Source organism: Rhinopithecus bieti, unplaced genomic scaffold (genome assembly GCF_001698545.2).
Source record: "Rhinopithecus bieti isolate Rb0 unplaced genomic scaffold, ASM169854v2 scaffold_1467, whole genome shotgun sequence".
Lineage (NCBI taxonomy): Eukaryota > Metazoa > Chordata > Mammalia > Primates > Cercopithecidae > Rhinopithecus > Rhinopithecus bieti.
In genome coordinates, this window is record NW_016803692.1 from 455,344 (window position 1) to 477,225 (window position 21,882).

At 37.4% G+C, this 21,882-nt stretch overlaps 1 protein-coding gene across 1 annotated transcript in view; it reads right to left on the bottom strand.

Moving 5' to 3' along the window:
* Positions 1-21,882, bottom strand: part of PKN2 (protein kinase N2) — a 171,834-nt gene that overhangs the window by 56,851 nt on the left and 93,101 nt on the right. Inside the window, 3 exon segments of the mRNA XM_017850747.1 lie at positions 7,874-8,087; positions 8,183-8,328; positions 8,981-9,098. Of these exon segments, the coding sequence (XP_017706236.1) occupies positions 7,874-8,087; positions 8,183-8,328; positions 8,981-9,098 (478 nt within the window).

Consider the following 21,882-nt stretch of genomic DNA (forward strand, 5'->3'; position numbering starts at 1 on the left):
GGCCGGGCGCGGTGGCTCAAGCCTGTAATCCCAGCACTTTGGGAGGCCGAGGCGGGCGGATCACAAGGTCAGGAGATCAAGACCATCCTGGCTAACACGGTGAAACCCTGTCTCTACTAAAACTACAAAAAACTAGCCGGGCGAGGTGGCGGGCGCCTGTAGTCCCAGCTACTCGGGAGGCTGAGGCAGGAGAATGGCGTGAGCCCGGGAAGCGGAGCTTGCAGTGAGCTGAGATCCGGCCACTGCACTCCAGCCTGGGCGACAGAGCGAGACTCCGTCACCAAAAAAAAAAAAAAAAAAAAGAAGCCTTTGTGGGTGATGTCAGAGAAAATGATGGAGTAAGAAAGTCCTCATGTGGTACAGATCAGATCACATAGCATCTAGTATTTAAGATGGACATAATTGCAGAATAAAGTATATTCCTTTAATAAATCTGGCCTTGTGAAATTGTTTTTTAAAAAGATATATGTAATGAATCCTAAAAAAAAAAAGTACAAAGACAGTCTCTTTACAGAAATAGAAAAAGAAACTGACAGAAACTTTCAGAATTGAGTTTATCAGAACTCTGGAAAACATTCAAAGGTTTACCACAAATAAGCACATGTTTAATCAAAATCCAAAAAGCAAGGGACACTCCGGAGAGCTCTGTGGAGTTTTCACTTACCTTTGCCTCATCCCTCTCTTAACTCCCAATAGCTTGGGGGCAGTATTGAAGATGGCAGCCTGCTGTAAGGAGGGAGCAGAGATCTTTTTCTCAAATAATTGTGGTCACCTGCTTTGACTTGTCTGAGGGCTCCTTAAGATACTAACACCAACAGCTTGCCATTATTTCACATAACTAGAAAATCATTGGCTGGGCGTGGTGGCTCATGCCTGTAATCCCAGCACTTCAGGGGGCCGAGGCGGGTGGATCACGAGGTCAGGAGATCGAGACCATCCTGGCTAACAAGGTGAAACCCCATCTCTACTAAAAATACAAAAAATTAGCCAGGCATGGTGGTGGGCACCTGTAGTCTCAGCTACTGTGGAGGCTGAGGTAGGAGAATGGCGTGAACCCGGGAGGCGGAGCTTGCAGTGAGCTGAGATCGTGCCACTGCACTCCAGCCTGGGCAGCAGAGCGAGACTTTGTCTCAATAAAAAAAGAAAGAAAATCTTTGAAGGCAGACTAACAGCTAAGTGGAGGGCATTTGTCAAAAACAATGGAAGGCAAATGAACCAGTCTCTGCAAACTAAGGAAAAAAGATCAGTTGGGGTAAACAATAGAAAAGCCAAAGAATCTGGGAGCAACAGCTAGCAGAGGAAATGCTTTGGAGAATAAAAGACTTTGCAATGCTTGTACATATTATTGGGAAACTAGAAGGCTAGGTGCAAGCAAGAGGCATCCTCGGAAGAGATCTGAGAACACCCTAAGCTCTTACCTATGATTCACTCTCAAGCTCTGCACAAAGCAAATGCAGAGTTGTACAGTGTCTGAGTGAGTGCTCAAGCACAGGGCCCAGCTGCAAAGACTGGGCAATCTTTTCTTCTGCAGGAATTAAAGGAAATGTCTGTTGAAACACCTGATGACCACTACACAGTAAGCCAAAAAGTATCTGAGACAGGTCTCAATTTAGAAGTTTATTTTGCCAAGATTGAGGACATACATGACACAGTCTCAGTAGGTCCTGACAACACGTGCCCAAGGTGGTCGGGTTACAGCTTGGTTTTATACATTTTAGGGAGACATAAGGCATCTATCAATACATGTAAAATGTACATTAGCTGGGTCCAGAAAAGACGGACAACTCAAAGTGGGGATTTTCAGGTCACAGGTGGACTCAAAGATTTTCTGATTGGCAATTGATAGAAAGACTTTATCTAAAGACCTGGAATCAATACAAGGGAGTATTGCAAGAGTGTCGTTAAGATAAGGGGTTGTGGAGACCCAGGCTCTCATTTTGTAGATGAAACCTCCAGACAGCAGGCTTCAGAAAGAAGAGACTGTAAATGTTTCTTATCTACTGAAAAAGTCTGTTCTGTCAGTCTTAAGGTCTCTGTTTTGATGTTAATGCTGGTCTGCTATGCCTGAATTCCAAAGGGAGGAAGGCATAATGAGGCATGTCCAACCACCCATTCCCAGCATGACCTGAACTAATGTTTCAGGTTTACTTTAGAATGCCTTTGGCTGAGAGAAGGGGTCTATGCGTTCGGTTGGGTGGCTTAGAATTTTATTTTGGTTTACAATGTATTAATGAAATAGACACCTCAGGGATAATACATGAGAAAGAATACAGTCTCTACAAAACAGACTATAAAAGTTGCTAAGCAAACAAGTACATTCAACATATAGCAGAAAAACGAAATCTTTGGGAGTAGAATCTGATTTGTGAGTAAGTATACCAGGGAAAGGAAGTACTTGAATTATGAAGCAAGCACAGTAACAGAATATGGTCAGTTCACAGAAAAAAGAAATTAACAGAAACTGTCCCTGGGGAAGCCAAGATGTTGGACTTACTAAATTAAGTTGTTCAAAAATCTAAAAGAAATCACGGACAAATGCTAGGGGAAACAAGAAAAGTGATGTGTCAACAAGTAAGAGAACATCAATACAGAAAAAAAAATTATAAAAAAGAACCAAACAGAAATTCTGGAATTGAAAAGTATAATAACAAAAATGAAAAAATTTACTAGAGAGGTTCCATACAAGATTTGAGCAGGCAGAAGAAAAAGTGAGCCAACTTCAAGGCAGATCAATTGAACTTGTCTAGTCTTAAGAGCAGAAAGAAAAAATAATGAAGAAAATCAGAGTCTAAGAGAAATACCATAAAGCACACCAATGTAGGCAAAAATCAAAATCTCAGAAGGAGAAGAAAGAATATTTGAAGAAATGATTGGAAACTTCCCAAATCTGAAGACAGACACGAACCCACACATCAAGCTCAAAGAATCTAAGCAGAATTCAAAAACATCCACTTTAAGACACATTATAATTAAACTGTGAAAAAACAAAATCTTGAAAGCAACAACACAAAAATAATTCATCACTTACAAGGGATCCTCAGTAACATTAACGGTTGATTTCTCATCACAAAGCATAAAGGCCTGGAGGGAGCAGGAGGACTTTTTTTGTTTGAGACGGAGTCTCACTCTGTCACCCAGGCTGGAATGCAGTGGCACGACCCGGCTCACTGCAACCTCCACCTCCCGAGTTCAAACGATTCTCCTCCCTCAGCCTCCTGTGTAGCTGGGATTACAGGCATACGCCATTATGCCTGGCTAATTTTTGCATTCTTACTATAGATGGAGTTTCACCATGCTGGCCAGGCTAGTCTCAAACTCCTGACCTCAAGTGATCCACCGGTCTCGGCCTCCCAAAGTGCTGGGATTATAGGTGTTGAGCCACTGTGCCCAGTTGGACATTTTTTTAAGTGCTGGAAAAAAACCAAAATTGCCAGCCAAGAATTCTATATATATAGCAAACTATCATTCAAAAAAGAAAAAAAATAAAAAGGTTCCTAGGTAACAAAAGCTAAGGGAGGTAGACACTAGGAGACCCGCCCATAAGAAATGCTAAAAAAGCCTTTATTGAAATGAAGGATGTGGGAGGCGAAGGCAGGGGTCAGGAAGGGGAGGGAGGGAAGGGAGGCAGGGAGGGAAGGAGGGATGGAGGGGAAAAAGGGAGGGAGAAAGGAAGAAAGGAAGACAAATGCAGGTAAAATTAACTACATAAGTAAATATAGAAGCCAGTATTTTTTTTTTTTTTTTTTTGAGATGGAGTCTTGCTCTGCCGCCCAGGCTGGAGTGCAGTGGCGCGATGTTGACTTACTGCAAGCTCCGTCTCCTGGGTTCACGCCATTCTCCTGCCTCAGCCTCCGGAGTAGCTAGGACTATAGGCGCCCGCCACCATGCCTGGCTAATTTTTCTTTTTTTGTATTTTTAGTAGAGATGGGGTTTCACCGTGTTAACCAGGATGGTCTCGATCTCCTGACCTCATGATCTGCCCGCCTTGGCCTCCCAAAGTGCTGGGATTACAGATGTGAGCCACCGCATCCGGCCAGAAGCCAGTATTTCTATATTTTAAGTAACTCTTCTTTTTGTTTCCTTTATGATTTAAAAGACTAATGCATAAAACAATATTTATAGCCTATGTTAATGGGTATATGGTGCATAAAGACAGTTTGTGACAATATATAACAAGGGCACAGTGAAGGAGTTTTGTAGGCTACTAAAGATAAGATTATAATAAATTTAGGACATTAGTTATAATCACTGGGGTAATCACTAAGAAAATAATAAACCTGCACACAGATGTTTATAACAGCTTTATACATAACTGCCAAAACCTAGAAGCAACCAAGAAGTCCTTCAGTAAATGAAAGAATAAATTATGGCACATACACACAATAGAATATTATTCAGCACAAAACCAAAAATGAGCTATCAAACCATGGAAAGACATGGAGGAAACTTAAATGCATATTACTAAGTGAAAGAAACCAATGCGAAAAGGCTACATACTGTAAGATTCCAACTATATGACCATTCTGGAAAAGGCAAAAACTACAGAGGCAGTAAGGTGAGTGGTTGTGAGGAGTTAAAGATTTAGTGATAAACCAGGCATAGTAGCTCATGCCTGTAATCCCAGTACTTTGGGAGGCCAAGGCGGACAGATTGCTTGAGCCCAGGAGTTGAAGACCAGCCTGGGCAACACAGAGAAACCCCGTCTCTACAAAAAAAATAAACTGAGTGTGGTGGTGTGCACCTGTACTCCCAGTTACTAGGGAGGCTGAGGTAGGAGAAAAAATATATATATTTATCTCAGAAAAGGGAGCAAGAAGAGAATAAGAAAAGTAGAGTAGAAGCTGGGCATAGTGACTCACGCCTGTAATCCCAACACTTTGGGAGTCTGAGGTGGGAAGATTGCTTGAGGTTGGGAGTTTGAGACTAGCCTGAGCAACACGGTGAGACCCTACTCCTAGCAAAAAATTAAAAATTAGCTAGGTGTGGTGGCATGTTCCTGTACTCCTAGCTACTCAGGAGGTTGAGGCAGGAGGACTGCTTGAGCCCAGATGTTTGAGGTTATAGTGAGCTATGATCACACCACTGACAGAGATCCTGTCTCGAAAATAAATAAATAAAAATGGAGTAGAAAAATTCAATTAAAACCAAAAGAAGGTAGTACTAGAACTCAGAGAAAAAAAGATAAACACTTGCAAAAAAAACAAAAACAAAAACAAAAAACAAAAAACCTGCAAAATGCCAGAAGCCCTTTTGTTGTATAATAATTTGGCTGGTTTTTGTCCCTGGTTTCTGGAAGACAGCCTCTAAGTCTAAACCTCTGGAATTTCCCCCAGTGATAGGAGTGCCTTTGTTATTCATAGTGGATACCTCAGACCACACCTGATAAGGTGACTCATGGTTGGCCTGTAGACAGTTTCAGGATGGGGGGCTGGCCATGCCAGAAAGAATGATCATATCTTTAGGAGGTGGAGGCTTTGAGCCACATATCAATCAGCCTGACCTCCTGACCTAGGGAGGGGCACAACGCTGGAGACTGAATTCAATCATGTGGCCAATGATTCACTCAATCACACCTATGTAACAAAGCCCCAGTGAAAATTCTGCACACCCAATGCTCAAGTGAACTTCCTGATCAGTGACAGACACTGATGTGTTAGGAGGGTGATATATCCTAAGGACGCATAAGGTTTGTGTTTGAGATCCTCTAAGATCTTCCCCTTTATGTTTATTTTCTTTTCGATGCAGTGAGCCATGAAGATCCTAATTTGTATCCTTTATAATAAAAATGTAATCCTAAGTATAGTGTTTCCCTGAGTTCTATGATTTGTTCCAGCAAATTACTGAGCTGAGATGCTAGTAGAAATTCTGGAATCTGTAGACAGTTGGTCAGGAGTGCACGTGGCCTTGGAAACTCTAAGTTTGCTGCTTGCTTATGAAGTGATGGCAGTTTGTGGGGGACTGTGTTATAAACCTATTAAATTTAACCTACCGCTCAGTAATTACCACCAGGATTATTACATCCTATTGGTAATTACTTTAAATGTTTCTCTCTTTCTTTCTTAGAGATGGAGTTTTGCTCGGTCACCCAGGCTGGAGTGCAGTGGTAGAATCACAATTCACTGTAGCCTCAAACTTCTGGGCTCATGTAATTCTCCTGCTTCTGCCTCCCAAGAAGCTGGAACTACAGGTGCATGCAACCTCACCTGGATAATTGTCTTAAACTATTAAATTAAACAGCAGACACTGGTCAGATGTGGTGGCTCACACCAGTAATCCCAGCACTTTGGGATGCCAAGACAGGCAGATCACTTGAGGCCAGGAGTTTGAGACCAGTGTGGCCATCATGGTGAAATCCCATCTCTACTAAAAATACAAAAACTAGCCAGGTGCAGTAGCACATGCCTGTAATCCCAGCTACTCGGGAGGCTGAGGCACAAGAATTGCTTGAACCTGGGAGTGGGAGGCTATAACGACAGAGTGAGACTGTCTCAATAAAAATGAATTAAAAAAAAAAAAAAAAAAGCACAGACTGACAGAATGGATCTTATAAAACAGGACACAATAATATATAATCTAAAAGAGACTCATTTGAACCCAAAGACAAAACCAAAACAAAGTAGGGGTAGTTGTTCTAAAATCAGACAAAACAGACTTTAAATTAAATATTATTACAGGAGAGAAAGAAGGACATTATAAAGGAGTTAAGGTAAAGGTAAAGGAGTCAATCCATCTAGAAGATATAAAAATTATAAACATACATGACCTAGCAACAGAGCCCACAAATATAGGAAACAAAAATTTACATAACTGAAGGGAGAAACAGAGACGGTTCTACAGAAACAGTTAGACATATTACCATACTTCCAATAATGGACCTATTAGAACATGATCAAAGAAGAAGGAAAGAAAAATAACTATTGGTGAGGGTCTGGAGATACTGAAACCCACTTTATACATTACTGTTAGAAGTATAAAATAATGTAAATGTTGTGAAGAACAGTTTGACAGTTCCTCAAAATCTTAGATATAGCTACCATATGACCTAGCAATTATACTCCTAGGAACCCCCAAATTGAAAACAGATGTTCAAGCAAAAACCTGCACATAAATGTTCATAGCAGCACTACTCACAACAGTCAAAAGGTAGAAAGAACCCATATGCTCTGACAAACAGGTCAATCAAATATGGTATACAGGTTGAGTATTCCATATCTGAAATGCTTGGGACCAGAAGTATCTCAGATTTTGGAATGTTTATATTATATTATACTTACCGATTAAGCATCCCTAATCTGGAAATCTGAAATCCCAAATCCAAAATGCTCCAATGAGAATTTCCTTGGACATGACCTTTGAGCATCATGTTGGGTGCACAAAAAGTTTTGAATTTTGGAATATTCCCACAAGTGGAATACTATTCAGACATTAAAAGTAAGTGAAGTACTCATACATAACATGAATGCACCTTCAAAACAATATGCTAAGTAAAAGAAGCCAGGCAAAAAAGGTCACAAATTATATAATTTCTATCATTGAAATATCTAGAATAAACAAATCTGTAGAGACAGACAATTAGTAGTTGCTGGCAGCTGGGAGGAAGGGGGAATGAGGAGTGACTGCTTAACGGGTATGCGTTTCCTTTTGGAATGATGCAAATGCTTTGAAACTAGGTAGTGGTGATGGTCACACAATATTGCGAATATACTAAATGTTTCCAAATTGAATAACATTAAAATGGTTAATACAACAAGTTTTATTCTATGTGTATCTTATCATAATTGAACAAAATCTATGCACAAGTTTTTCAATTATTAAATCAGAACCAGTTATAGACAAAAATACACACAAAAAACAACGGATATACACTACATACCTGTTAATGCTGCTGGTTTGGATAGTGTACTATATTGATTTTGTGTAGATATCATACTTTGACGTGGACTTAGTGTTGGTGATGCAACAAGTGAAAGTTCTTCAATAATAATACTGCTTTTGGGATGATTCTTGGGGAGTTCATTTAATCTCTGCTCTAATGAATACTTTAAAAGGTCCAACTTCTGACTTGATTCGTTAAATCTTGCTTGAGCCTTGCACAGGGAAAAGACAATTGTTGTCACTTAAATAATCACGTACTTTGAATAATGTATTTATTAAACCAAATAAAAATTTTATTTAGAATTACTTCTGAAAGTGCTTTTCTGTCTGTTACTTTTCCTGAGCCAAGTAATTTCATTACATTCTTTGCACCTTCTGCTACTGCAAACTCTATCTTAAAATGATGCCTTAATTCTTCCATCCGAAGTTCAAGAGGACTTATCACAGGTTTCGCTAGAAGGGAAAAAAAATTTTTTAATTGCACTATTTATTTGACTTTCCAATTTGCAGTGATTAAAATCATGAAAAGAAATGAATTCCCGTAACATTACAATAATTTAGTCCTTACATCAATAAACACTGAAATAAAAGTATTTGATATGATATTGAAATTCAGTCTTTCATTTTTGTCATTATACATCTAAATTACAAATCTGAAAAAAAGATTTTAGAGGTGAAAGATATCCAAATATTGTAACACTGGGAGACTGCAAGTTTCTACTCCTCTTAGCAACTAGCTGTAAAGATTTCTTCTGGAATTAAAAATAAATAAATAAAACAAAACAAAACAAAAAAAAAAACAAAAGAAAACAAAGTCATACTCTTAAACAGGTAACAGATTGTTTTAAAAATACAGACTGATTGTAAGTATTTGATAATCTATTTAAATGAAGAGATACATTCTAGATCAATATCTTCTTGAAATATAAGGGCCAAATATCTAAAAGCATCTATCTAAGTGAAGAGTCTAAAACTCAAGATTAAAAAAAAAAAGACAGTAATAATAATGCTTCCTCCCCCTTAACTTTGAACCACTGCCCTGTTCCTACATAAGATTATTTAGCACCATTATGCTCATAAGAAGGAGGACAATTTATTCCATCACCATTATCAAAAGCCAATTCATTAGTCTGGACTGCCTGAAGAATCTGCATTCGTATGACTTCTATTTTTGTCTTGCTATCCTGGAGCAGTTGCTGAGCTGTACCATGGAGTTTCCGATCCTATTAAAAAAAAAGTTTGCAAAATTAAGCAAATAAAGGGGAAAATGAAACATTTTCATATCTTCTAAACAGATCAAGTGATATATCAGCAAGTGAAAAACAGTTAAAAGAATGCTGTTAGTGCTATAATATATCTTACTGATACATTTACAAAAAAAGAGCCATCAAACTTACAAGGTGATAATTGTGAAAAACAACTCCATTAGTTAAGACAGTTTGGGAGAGAAGTAAATCTTATTATGGCTGTGTTTTTAAAATTTATTTTTTATTGTATATACTTGCAGTGTACATGATGTTTTGGTATGCATACATACAGTGAAATGATTATTACAGTCAAACAAATTTACTGATCCATCACCTTCTACAGTTACCCCTTTCAGGTGTATATGTATTACGTGTACCTAAAATCTACTCTCTTAGCATATTTTCGGTATATAATATTAACTGTAGTTCATGCTATATATTAGATCTCTGGACTTATTCATCCTACCTAACTCTAAATATGTACCTTTTGACCTACTTCTCCCCATTTCTTCTTCCTCCCTATTGCTGGTAACTGTATTCTACTGTGTTTCTATTTATTCAGTTCTTTTCTTTGGATTCCACAGGGAAGTGAGATCATACAGTATTTTTCTTCCTGTGTCTGGCTTATTTCACTTTGCATAATGTCCTCTGGGCTCACCCATGTTGTCATATATGGCAGTATTCCCTTTTTTAAGGCTGAACAATATTTCATTATGTATATACAAATATATATACACACATACAGCACAATCCATTTATCTGCTAACAGATACTGTAGGTTTGAATCTTGTTACTATTTTTTAGAAAATCAAAATCCAAATTCACATTTGTAATTTTCTTATTTTTGCTATACACAAAAAATACAGAATTTTTCTTTACTATGATCAATAACTCTAAGATTCAGAAACACAGTATGAAATGAATGCCTCCATGATTAAACCTAAAATAGAAACCTAATCAGATAGCATTTGTGTTCCAATTAATTATGCTAAGAGAGGTAGAAAACAGCATTTGTCAACCCTGGTGACAATCAGAAAGGTCCCTAGAAAAACTTTAATGTCAAAAAATGAGACCTTCTTAATAAAGCTGGAGAATAGACTTCTGTCATCTCTTAAGATTTCAAAAAAAGCTCTGAATTAAGTGAAATTACGTTAATGCCTGATACGGTTTGGTGTTTGTCCCTCCAAATCTCATTTTGAAATGTAAGTCCTCAGTGTCTGAATCGAGGCCTACTGGGAGGTATTGGGGTCACAGGGACAGATCCCTCATGAATTGCTTGGTGCCACCCTCACAGTATGAGTATGTTCTCATTCTATGAGTTCACGTTGGTTGTTGAGCTGTTTGTTCAAAAGAGCCTGGCACTTCCTCCTTTCTCTCTTGCTCCCTCTCACCAGGTGACATGTTGGCTGCCCTTCATCTTCCATCATGACTGTAAGCTTCCTGAGGCCCTCAACAGAAGCACATGCCAGCACCATCCTTCTTGTACAGCCTGCCAAAAATAAACCTTTTTCTTTACAAATTACTCAGTCTCAGATATTCCCTTACAGTAACACAAATGAACCAATGCAATAGCATACCATTGCTTAGTTCCAGTAACACTGAATGTGAGTGACAGAAGGAACTGTATGCCAAATAATGACCTCCTCAAAGATGTTCATGTCCTAAGCCTCAGTTAGCTTACATGGCAAAGGAGATTTAAGGTAGCAAATGGAATTAAGGTTGTTAATCATTTGACCTTAAAATACAAAGACTGTCCTTGATTATCCAGATAGGCCCAATGTAATCACAAGGGTCCTTAAATGTAGAAAAGGGAGGAAGAAAAGGTCAGAGTGATGTGATGTGAGAAAAACTGGACCTGCTATTGCTGGCTTAGAAGAAGCCAGGAGCCAAGAAGTGTGAGTAGCCTCCAGCAGCTGGAAAAAACAGGGAAACATTCTGCCCTACATCCTCCAGAAGGGAATGCAGTCCTGCCAACACCTTGATTTAAGCTCAGTAAGATTCACTTAAGACAAAATAACTATAAAATTATAACATAATAAATTCCTGTTGTTTTATACCACTAAATTAGTGATACTTTGTTACAGCAACTATAGAAAACTAAGAAATTTTAAAAAGAAATATTAGAAGTTAATGCTACCTCCTGTTTTTAGAGTTGCATCAGTTGTTAAAGACTGGTATCCACACACACATACACACACAAATTGATTAAGCATCAAGTTAGAAAGTACTTACTCATAAGAAAGGACAAGCTTTGCATTTTATTTAAGCATCTCTATTTTTAATAACTAAGGCAATCAGTACTAATTTGGAAATAAAATAGCACACAATCAACCTGTATCCTCCCGGAGATTCATGTCTCTTAGAACCCAAGAGACACGCTTGATGACGGCAGTATTATTTCAATAAATCAAACACACACTATTTGACACTGAATAAAGAAGAAAAAGACTGGAGATAAGGGGAATAAAAGTGAGCTGAGATATACTCTGCTGAATACCAAACTCAGGTTAATATACCATGGAGGAAAAAATATTGCATATTTATGAAATTAAAAAATTTTTCTTCTATTTCTTTCATATTCCCAAAGTCAGTCATTTAGAAAATACCTTCTGGCCAGACTGCTGCATAATGACATTTAGGTCAACAATGGAATACATACACCTATGTTTAGATATATTTAGATATGCAAGTACTTACCATTGTGTTACAATTGCCTACAGTATTCAGTATAGTTACATGCTGTTACTACAGCCTAAGTGCAATAGGCTATACCATATAGTCTAGTACCTTCTAGAATTGTGTAAGTACACTCTATGATATCCACACAATGATGAAATCACCCATTGATGCTTTTTTCAGACTGTATCCCTGTTGTACTGCAATGCATGACTGAATTTCTTTGAGATCAGACTAGAGTAAAAGTATTCCAAAGCCCATAATTTAATGGGACAACTGTATTTTGCAGTCAGACAGACTTGAGCCCAAATCTTATTATACATAAACTTGGACAAATTACCTATTTTCTGAAAGCCTTAGGTTTCTTGCATAAACTATGTAAATTGTGATACCATTCTCTTCAATATAAAACTTTTATTACTATTAAACTAAAATTATCTTGCCTAGTACATAATTGGCATTAAAATGTTCTCTTTAGGACAATAAAAATAATGATTAAGTGTCTTGAAGTTCTAATGTAAAAGTATAAATATTAAGTAAACCATATAATATTACCCTCTTCAATTAAGCTACTTCTTTTATTATTTTATTGTCATGCAAAATGACAGTAGTTCCATCATTTTACTTCTTTGGAAATACTCCTTTCTTCACTATTTCAATCCAACAAGCAAGAAACAGCACTTATATTTTATTTTAAAAATCGGTGAATTTTCCCACAGAAATTTATGGAGGATCTGCAGGATGTCAAAATATGATGAAACTTTTAAAATGGACTTTGGATATTATCTATCACAGGCAATACATAGTTATCACATATCAGTTTTATGTTTTCAGGCATTCAATGGAATTTTTATTGAGCACATAATACGTACAAGGGAAGAGATAAGGCTGGAGTATATGAACTGGTTTATATATTGGAGAAATCTGATTTATGTTGATAAAAACTTTGGGAAAGTTTTTACATATATAAGGTTGAACTACATGAAAATGCCAATGTCTGACTGATTTTGAACTAAAAAAACAGCAATTTTATATGGCTCAACCTAATAGACTAAAGTAATGAACTATTAGTAATTGGCACTCTATAATGCTGGTAATTATATTTGGAATAAATATTTTACAATTATAAGAATAACTAAACATTTATACTATTTTAAATTATATGTTTTTTATTTTACAAAAAAATAACATTTTGTTTTGCAAGCTACAGTGGGACATTACAACACATTACATCACATAGAAAACTTTCAAATAAGCCAATCACTGTTCTTATTAGTACCATCTAGGTAATAAATAGGCCAATCATTCTTATTTTTTCATCATGCATTTATGTTAAAGCAACATATAGGAAATAAGCCATAAATTACATGCCAGACCAGTGAAAATATAAATATTAATCAATCAGAATGTTACCCTATGAAGCTTATAATTTGCTAGAAGACATAAATGATTATTATATGCACTAGGAAGTTAAAAGTAGCTGAAGAAAATTCCCAAGAAACATGGAATCAGGCCAGGGATGGTGGCTCATGCCTGTAATCCCAGCACTTTGGGAGGCTGAGGTGGGCGGATCATCTGAGGTCAGGAGTTTAAGACCAGCCTGGCCAACATGGTGAAACCCTGCCTCTAGCAAAAATACAAAAAATTAGCCAGGCATGGTAGTGTCCACCTGTAATCCCAGCTACTCAGGAGGCTGAGGCACGAGAATCACTTGAACCTGGGAGGTGGAGGCTGCAGTGAGCCAAGACTGCCCCACTGCACTCCAGCCTGGGCGACAGAGTGAGACTCTGTCTCCAAAAAAAAAAAAAAAAAAATGGAATCAATTGTAGTTGAGGGAATCCAGAAAGGCTTCCCGAGTCATTATAATAAATAAGTGTGGAATATGTCAAGACTGGAGATTTTCTCAGGTTAAGTGCTTTTACAACGACAATAACAAAAACAAAAAAAACAAAAACAAACTTCCACTAAAGAACCCAAGGGTACTTTTGCAAGTAACCTGGTTGTCATGGTGGTATCACATATGCATACATATGTATAGAAACATCCAAATTAATCAAAATGTATAACTAAATGTCTGCAACTTTTTTCTATATCAATTAGATCTCAAAGCTTAAACAAACAAGACTGGAGGATTGGCGGTTGGGGAGACCTGGATGGACAGTCTGGTATATCCATATGTGGAGGATTGGGGAACACTTAAAACCAATGCAAGATGCTGGTAAGAACCCCAAATTTTAATAAATACCTTGGTTTACTGCCTGAATATATGAGCAGGAGACATGTCTTTATTTTTATTATTTATTATTTTTTTTGAGACGAAGTCTCAAAAACTCCCAGGTTCAAGTGATTCTATAAACATGAGACATGGCCCAGCACGGCGGCTCACGACTGTAATCTCAGTACTTTGGGAGGGCCAGGTGGGGGATCACTTGAGGTCAGGAGTTCGAGACCAGTCTGGCCAACATGGCGAAACCCCATCTCTACTAGCAATACAAAAAATTAGCCAGGCATAGTGGTGTGTGCCTATAATTCCAGGTACACAGGAGGCAGGCTGAGGGAGGAGAATCACTTGAATTTGGGAAGGGGAGGTAGCAGTGAGCCGAGATTGCACCATTGCACTTGAGCCTGGGCGAGAGAGCGAGCCTCTGTCTCAAAACAATAACAACAACAACAACAACAACAAAACAGCAGGCATGTCTTTAACATGTCTCATGAAGCCCCCAGAGATCATTTCAAATGATAAAAAAAAACAACAAACAATGATGCTGCTTAAAGCCACACTACCAAATAAGAAAATGGCAAGCTATACTATTTATGTAACAGGGTAAAATAACTGCATCCCATTCCTCAGATCCCTGCGCTGACAATAAAAACATGTTAGTCATAAAAGGGATAATATGAAAATAATTACAGTACACACAGATATGAAATAAGAAAAAGAACAATGTGTAAATTATGGGCCAGAGGAAGATAAATGGCCATAAATGGGCAGTGAAGCGGTATCCATTGTTTTAACAGATACTTATTGAGTATTTGTAGCAAATTACTTCAATGTAGTATTGTTTTAGGTATTGAAGATATGGTAATAACCAAGATAATGTCTCTGCCTGCATGCAATTTATATTCTAATGCTGAAAACTGATGATAAAGAAACTGATCACATAAATTGTAATTTAAGGTAGTGGTAATGCAATAAAGGGATAAGAAGAGACAGAGGTTGCTATTTATCTTAGGATAAGTAGTGAAGAGCTTGCTGAGGTGGTAGCATCCAAGTAGATGACTTAATGAAGGGAGAAAGCCACAAAAGTACTTGCGAGAACAGATACCTAGGCAAAGATACAGCAAATGCAAAAGCCCTGAGGTAAGAGTGTGGTTGCTATGTTAAAGGGATAGAAAAGAAGCTAGTGTAGCTAGAGTGTAATGAGAGATGAAGGTGTTTTAGAAGATGAGATCAGAAGCTATAGGTTTTCAGAGTCAGAATAAGAATTTTGAATTTTAAGTATGAGGGAAAACCACTGGAGGGTTCTGAAGCAGGAGGGTGAAAATATCTGACAAATTTAAAAAGGACAGCTCTGATCATAACATGCACAAGGGTAATAATTTAATCATGTAGAATCCAATAACCAGAGTCCCGTTGACAATTTTTACTGCAAAACTGAATTAATCATCCCTGTCCCTAAATCTGCTCCCCCTCATGAATTCTCTATCATTGTGAAGGGCACCATAATTTATCAGTCTATCCACATAACGAATCTAAGAATAATCTTTGACTCTGCCTCCTTCCTCATATCCAAGATACCAAAAGTATGACTCTTATCTTCACTGTTTTCACTGCTGTTACAAGAGAAAGGAAGCTATTTAACCTGTACTACTGCAAAACACTACTTAAACTTACTGCCTGCATATAAGACCTTCTTTAATTAATTCTTTAAGTCTGAGGAGGATGGATGTGAACTTTTTTTTTTTTTTGAGATGGAGTTTTCCTTTTGTTGTTGCCCAGGCTGGAGTGCAATGGCGTGATCTTGGCTCACGGCAACCTCCGCCTCCCAGGTTCAAGTGATTCTCTTGCCTCAGCCTCCCAAGTAGCAGGGATTACAGGCATGCAACACCATGCCCAGTTAATTTTGTATTTTTAGTAGAGACAGGGTTTCTTTATCCATGTTAGTCAGGCTGGTCTCTAACTCCCAACCTCAGGTGATCCGCCCACCTTGGCCTCCCAAAGTGCTGGGATTACAGGCGTGAGCCACCACACCTGACCAGATGGATGTGAAATTTCTAAACTTGAAATCTGATTGTGTATTTTCCCTGCTAAAAGGAGCTCCCTGCTTTCAGCAGCTCCATCTATCTTGTAAGATAATCACAACTGCTTAATTCTGTGCAAACTACCATATAACCTGGCTTTTCTTTCAGTTACGTTATATCTCTCACTATGCCTCACCCACTTAAAACTCCACTGGTGGGGAAGCGAAAGAAGCCCTAATGGAATCACCTGGAGGACTTTTCCCAAACAAAATGAATGTCTTTCTGGAGATTCAGATTTGTTTCCCTATGGCTTTTAATTGAAAATGACTGCTAGAGTTGACAATTCTTACTATTAGAAGTACATTTTACCTACCATCAGATATGTTAAGTAAGAAATATGCTAAGAACTTGTGCTACAGCCACACCAAATCACTTTCATTCCTTAGAATAAGCCAGGCTATTTCACAGTTCCTTACTGTGTATATACTGCATTCACCCACACCACCATCCCTAAAAAGTAATTTTTCATTAAATGCCAAATCATCTTTCAAATATCATACTAAAACTTAAAAGATTTCATTCTGGCAGTTAAATGATTATTCTCCATTGTGCTTCCAAAGTCAGTCAAACAAATCACTATTACACACTGTAACTATTTACACATGATATATCTCCTTTTAAGATAGTGGGTCTCTTAAAAGCAGGATATTATCTATTAAGTACCTAGTATGTAATAAGGACCATCTTTATTACACTTATTCCCCACAGCCTAGCATAATGGCTATCAAACTTTTAACTAAATCCTTAAAGAACAAATTAATATTCCACATAATTACAATTTATAATTTTCCCTAATCTAAAACGATGTACTCTGACCCTTTGAGAAGTTTAAAGATGAAAATAAAACAGTTAAGGTGGAATCTAGACAGAAATAATTGGCAGGCCTATCTCAGAGACAATAGTAGTTGCAAATGGGCTTTGGACATCCATTTGAGTCCCTCTCAAATTAATAAATCTAATTAAAAATAAAAACCTATGCAAAATTGACATATCTATTTTAACAGGATGCTCACAGCCTTGTTCACTTTGAATCTGTGGTTGTTTTAGGTTATCTATTTGTTTTACTTTTAATATGTACAAAACTGTTCAACTTAGAGTAGTGGTTAGTAATCTTTTGTGGATTAAAGACCACTTTAATAAGGTGTAACCTACAGCACTTTAATCCATACAACTATCAACATAGACACTTCCTTTTCCTATAACTTCAAAGGGTTCATAAACCCCTCAAACCAATCCCTCCACCCCAGATTTAAAAACTTTACTCCAAAGGTAGTAGCTGGGTTAATTTAAAAATGCTCAGCATAATGTGCTAAAATCGCAGTTCCAGGAACAAAGTATTTACTTAGGAAAAAAAAAAGGTCAAAATAACATTTTATAAAAATATAAAATCCCTAAAACTAAATGTCAGTGCTAAAAATAACAGCACAAAAAATAACTCTATCATCCAATAAGAAATGTTCAAAGTTAGTGAAATAATATCCTATCAAATATCACATAAGTAAATAGGAACAAATACCTTTCTCTAAAAGTAACAAAAAGTTCCTTTGGAAATAAAACCCTCTAGTGGTCGAAATTAACCGCTACCAATCCTCTCTATAAAAGTTCATCGTCGCGATCTTTCTTTGCTTGATAATCGAGGTCTCCTTAGAATGGGAGGAGTTATATTTGCTTTTCTCTTCTAAAACACCTCGATAGGATTGTCTTCTGAGACCGTCCTATTGTCGTGCTGTTGGACTAGGGTCTTCGGCCAGTGCTGGAGTCCCATGATTCCTCTGCTCAGCCCCAGCCTCCGCAGCAGTTGCTGCCCTCGGAGGCGGAAGCAACAGGGTTCCTCCCGCGGCTGGACGTGACCCCATCTGCCTATAACTCTTCATTTGCGAGGGCCTGGAGGCGAGGCGTTGGAGCATGACTGGAGCAGGAGATGACTGCGCTCTCGTTGTCAGGTTGTTGGTGATGAGAAGAGCGGCAGAGAGGTACAGGAGAGGTGAGGCTCCTTTGAGGTTATGAGATAGTCTATTTTCTAAACATACTGATATACTGTAGTAGCCAAGGGAAGTCGTTTGCAGAGATAAAATATTGTGGCACAATACATGAGACTTGAAGGGTAGGGAGCAGCGGGAAGTGTTAGTTGAGGAAGGATATTAGTAGGAATCAAGGTGCGATGCTAGGGGGGTTATGTTGAGGAGAGTCTTAGAAACTATGAGCCCGGGTTAGGTCGTGAAGAGAACCTTGAGGATATCTGGTTCAGTGCTTCAAATTTTTTTGTTTTTCTGCATTATACCTAAAATAACAAGGACATTGTTCTATTAGATTGTTCAACATAACACTGTTTTAGTTAAGTGGTTTATATGCCATACAAATTCCCAGTTGCACAGTCCAGCAAAGAATATTGATGACGCCAAAAATGTCCCATCCTTTTCATTTGCCCTCTCCCAAAACTTGGGAGAGTGGTCTTATGTGGAAAAATCATTATAACTAAATTTTTTAAGTAATTTTTTAAAAATTTTAGATTTTTACGAAAACTTGCAGATTTGAAAGTCGTGTATCATTTAACCATAAAGGTCAAATTTTTGATTAGCTAGGTCTCGTAGGAATTAAACAATTTTTAAAATGGTTACCTAAAAAAAAAAAACCCCACAAACAAAACATTTTCGCAATTCTGTTATTCAGCTCTTTCAATTTTGAGGGTCAAAATGATGCTCAGATGTCAAATAACTATTGTTTAACACCCCAGTGAAATTACGAATTAAGAGCACAAATGTGACAAACACAGCCTAAACAAGATCTCAAAAAGGTAATTTTTTGTGTTTATCATAGCTTGAAGGCGACAAATCACCTTGTACGACCGCTCAGGTGGGAATAAGGTGCAGCATCAGATAATTTAATTTCCCCCCAACCCTCCCAGGCATGTACATTCAAGACTTGCAAGTGGCCATGCCCACCCAAGTATGGGATGTTGAGATTACAATAGAATTTTATTGAGTAGGTAAATTATAACTATGGAAATCTGCAATAAGACCTAAGTAAGTTACATTTATTTACTACACTTTACCTTGAAGATCCTTTGAATAGCATCTGTATCATATCTCTGCAACTTGTTTTACTTTAAGTTCTATATCGCAATTGTTGTTTGTAGAGCCTTTATCATTGTTGCTATAGAACACGAGGTCACTATTTGGAGTACTCTGGAGTCCCTGGGGAATCTGTAATAAAATATTGTTTAAATTACTTATTAGCAATGAATTGCTGCTTAAAATTGGAAGTTAATATTTTGGGCAAATAAACAGCGTTTTTCCAAAAAAAACCTTTTGAGAGGGCCCTAAATGAAACTTCCTTATACTCTATAGATAATCCATGAATTCAACCAATTCATCAAAAAAAAAAAAAAAAAAAAAGTAAAATTTTGAGTTGCAACACTATTCCCAGGGTAGATTCGACTTAGATATAAAAAGTGAATTAAGTTTGAAACTCAGTTAGAAGATTGTCCATGGTTTCTCCAACACTATTATTTTTAAACCAACTTGACTAGTCTATTCAATAATTAAACTAAATTTCCTACTATAACCTCATTAGCTGGAGAATAAAGCATATTCAAACATGATACAAATTCAATTAAGGTAATTCTTTTTAAAGAGAACTAAGGTTATCTGAAATACAGTGTATTAATGCTTCAAAAATATTGATCCATTAATATCAAATTGATGCAGGGCAGAAGGAGGTTACAGAGGGATGAAAAATTCAAGTCCATAGCCTCTCATAAAGGATACTGTGTTGCTTCTATTTAAAAAATAAAAATAAAACTTCGCAGAATAAGTTAGGGAGGAGTCCCTTCTCAATTTTCTCGGATAGTTTCTGTGAAATGGTACCAGCTCTTCTTTGTACATCTGGTAGAATTTGGCTATGAATCCATCTGGTTCTGGGCTTTTTTGGTTGGCAGGTTCTTCAATTTTGGAACTTGCTTTTGGTCAGTTCAAGGGTTCTATTTCTTCCTGGCTCAATCTTGGGAGGGTGTATGTGTCCAGGAATTCATCCATTTCTTCTAGATTTTCTAGTTTATATGCATAGAGGTGTTCTGAAGCAATTGCAACAAAAGCAAAAATTGACAAATGGGATCTAATTAAATTTAAGAGGTTCTACACAGCAAAAGAAACTATCAACAGAGTAAACAGACAACCTACAGAATGTGAGAAAAAGTATTTGTACAAACTACACATTTGACAAAGGTCTAACATCAGCATCCATGATGAACTTAACAAGGAAAAAATAAGTACACTGAAAAGTGGGCAAAGGATATGAATAGATACTTTTGAAAAGACATACATGTGGCCAACATGCACATTAAAAAAAGCTCAACATCACTGATCATTAGAGAAATGCAAATCAAAATCACAATGAGATACTATCTCACACCAGTCAGAATGGCTTTTTTTTTTTTTTTTTTTTGAGACGGAGTCTTGCTCTGTCACCCAGGCTGGAGTGCAATGGCGCCATCTTGGCTCACTGCAACCTCTGCCTCCCAGGTGCAAGCCATTCTCCTGCCTCAGCCTCCTGAGTAGCTGGGATTACAGGCGTACGCCATCATGCCAAGGTTTATTTTTGTATTTTTAGTATAGGCGGGATTTCACCATGTTGGTCAGGTTCTCGAACTCCTGACCTCGTGATCTGCCCACCTTGGCCTCCCAAAGTGCTGGGATTACAGGTGTGAGCCACTGCACCTGGCTCAGAATGGCTATTATTAAAAAGTCAAATAATTACACAGGCTAGTGAGGATGCAGAGAAAAAGCAATGCTTATACACTGTTGGTGGGAGTGTAAGTTAGTTCAACTATTGTGGAAGACTGTGGAGATTCTGCAAAGACCAAAAAACAGAAATACCATTTGACCCAGCAATCCCGTTAGTGGGTATATACCCAAAGCAATATAAATTGTTCTATCATAAAGACACATACATGTGTATATTCATTGTAGCAAAGACGTGGAATCAACCTAAATGCCCAGCAATGACAGACTGAATAAAGAAAATGTGTGTGTGTATATATATATAAACACACACACACACACACACACACACACACACACACACACACACCCCCCATGGACTACTATACAGCCATTAAAAAAAAAGAGAGAGAGATCATGTCCTCTGCAGGAACATGGATGGAGCTGGAGGCCATTATCCTCAGCAAACTAATGCAGAAACACAAAACCAAATACCATATGTTCTTTCTTATAAGTGGGAGCTAAATGATGAGAACACATGGACACACAGAGGAGAACAACAGACACTGAGGCCTATTGGAGTGTGGAGGGTGGGAGGAGGGAGAGGAACATGAAAAACAACTGTAGAGTACTAGGCTTAATACCTGAGTGACAAAATAATCTGTATAATAAACCCCCAAGACACAAGCTTACTTATATAACAAATCTTCACGGGTACCCTTAAACTTAAAATAAAAGTAAAAAAAAAAAAAAGCATAATGTGTTGCTTTACAGATTTCTATGATTTTAGGAATGGGAATATTTTCAAAATCTCTGTGTTAGTAAAGTTCCTAAAATTCAAAACATGTGCCATTTAAAGATGAGCTTCATGGAAATAAATTTGTTCTAGAATAAAATAAAAATGGGAACTATTAATGCATAAAAAATCAATGCCTGCAGATTTTGAAAATTATAATTTTCCAAGTAAATAATTTTCATTTTGCAAAAACAAATAAAACTTCAAAAGGAACCATCTTATTCTGGATAATCCATTATTATTGAAACACTTCTTTTTTTTTTTTTTT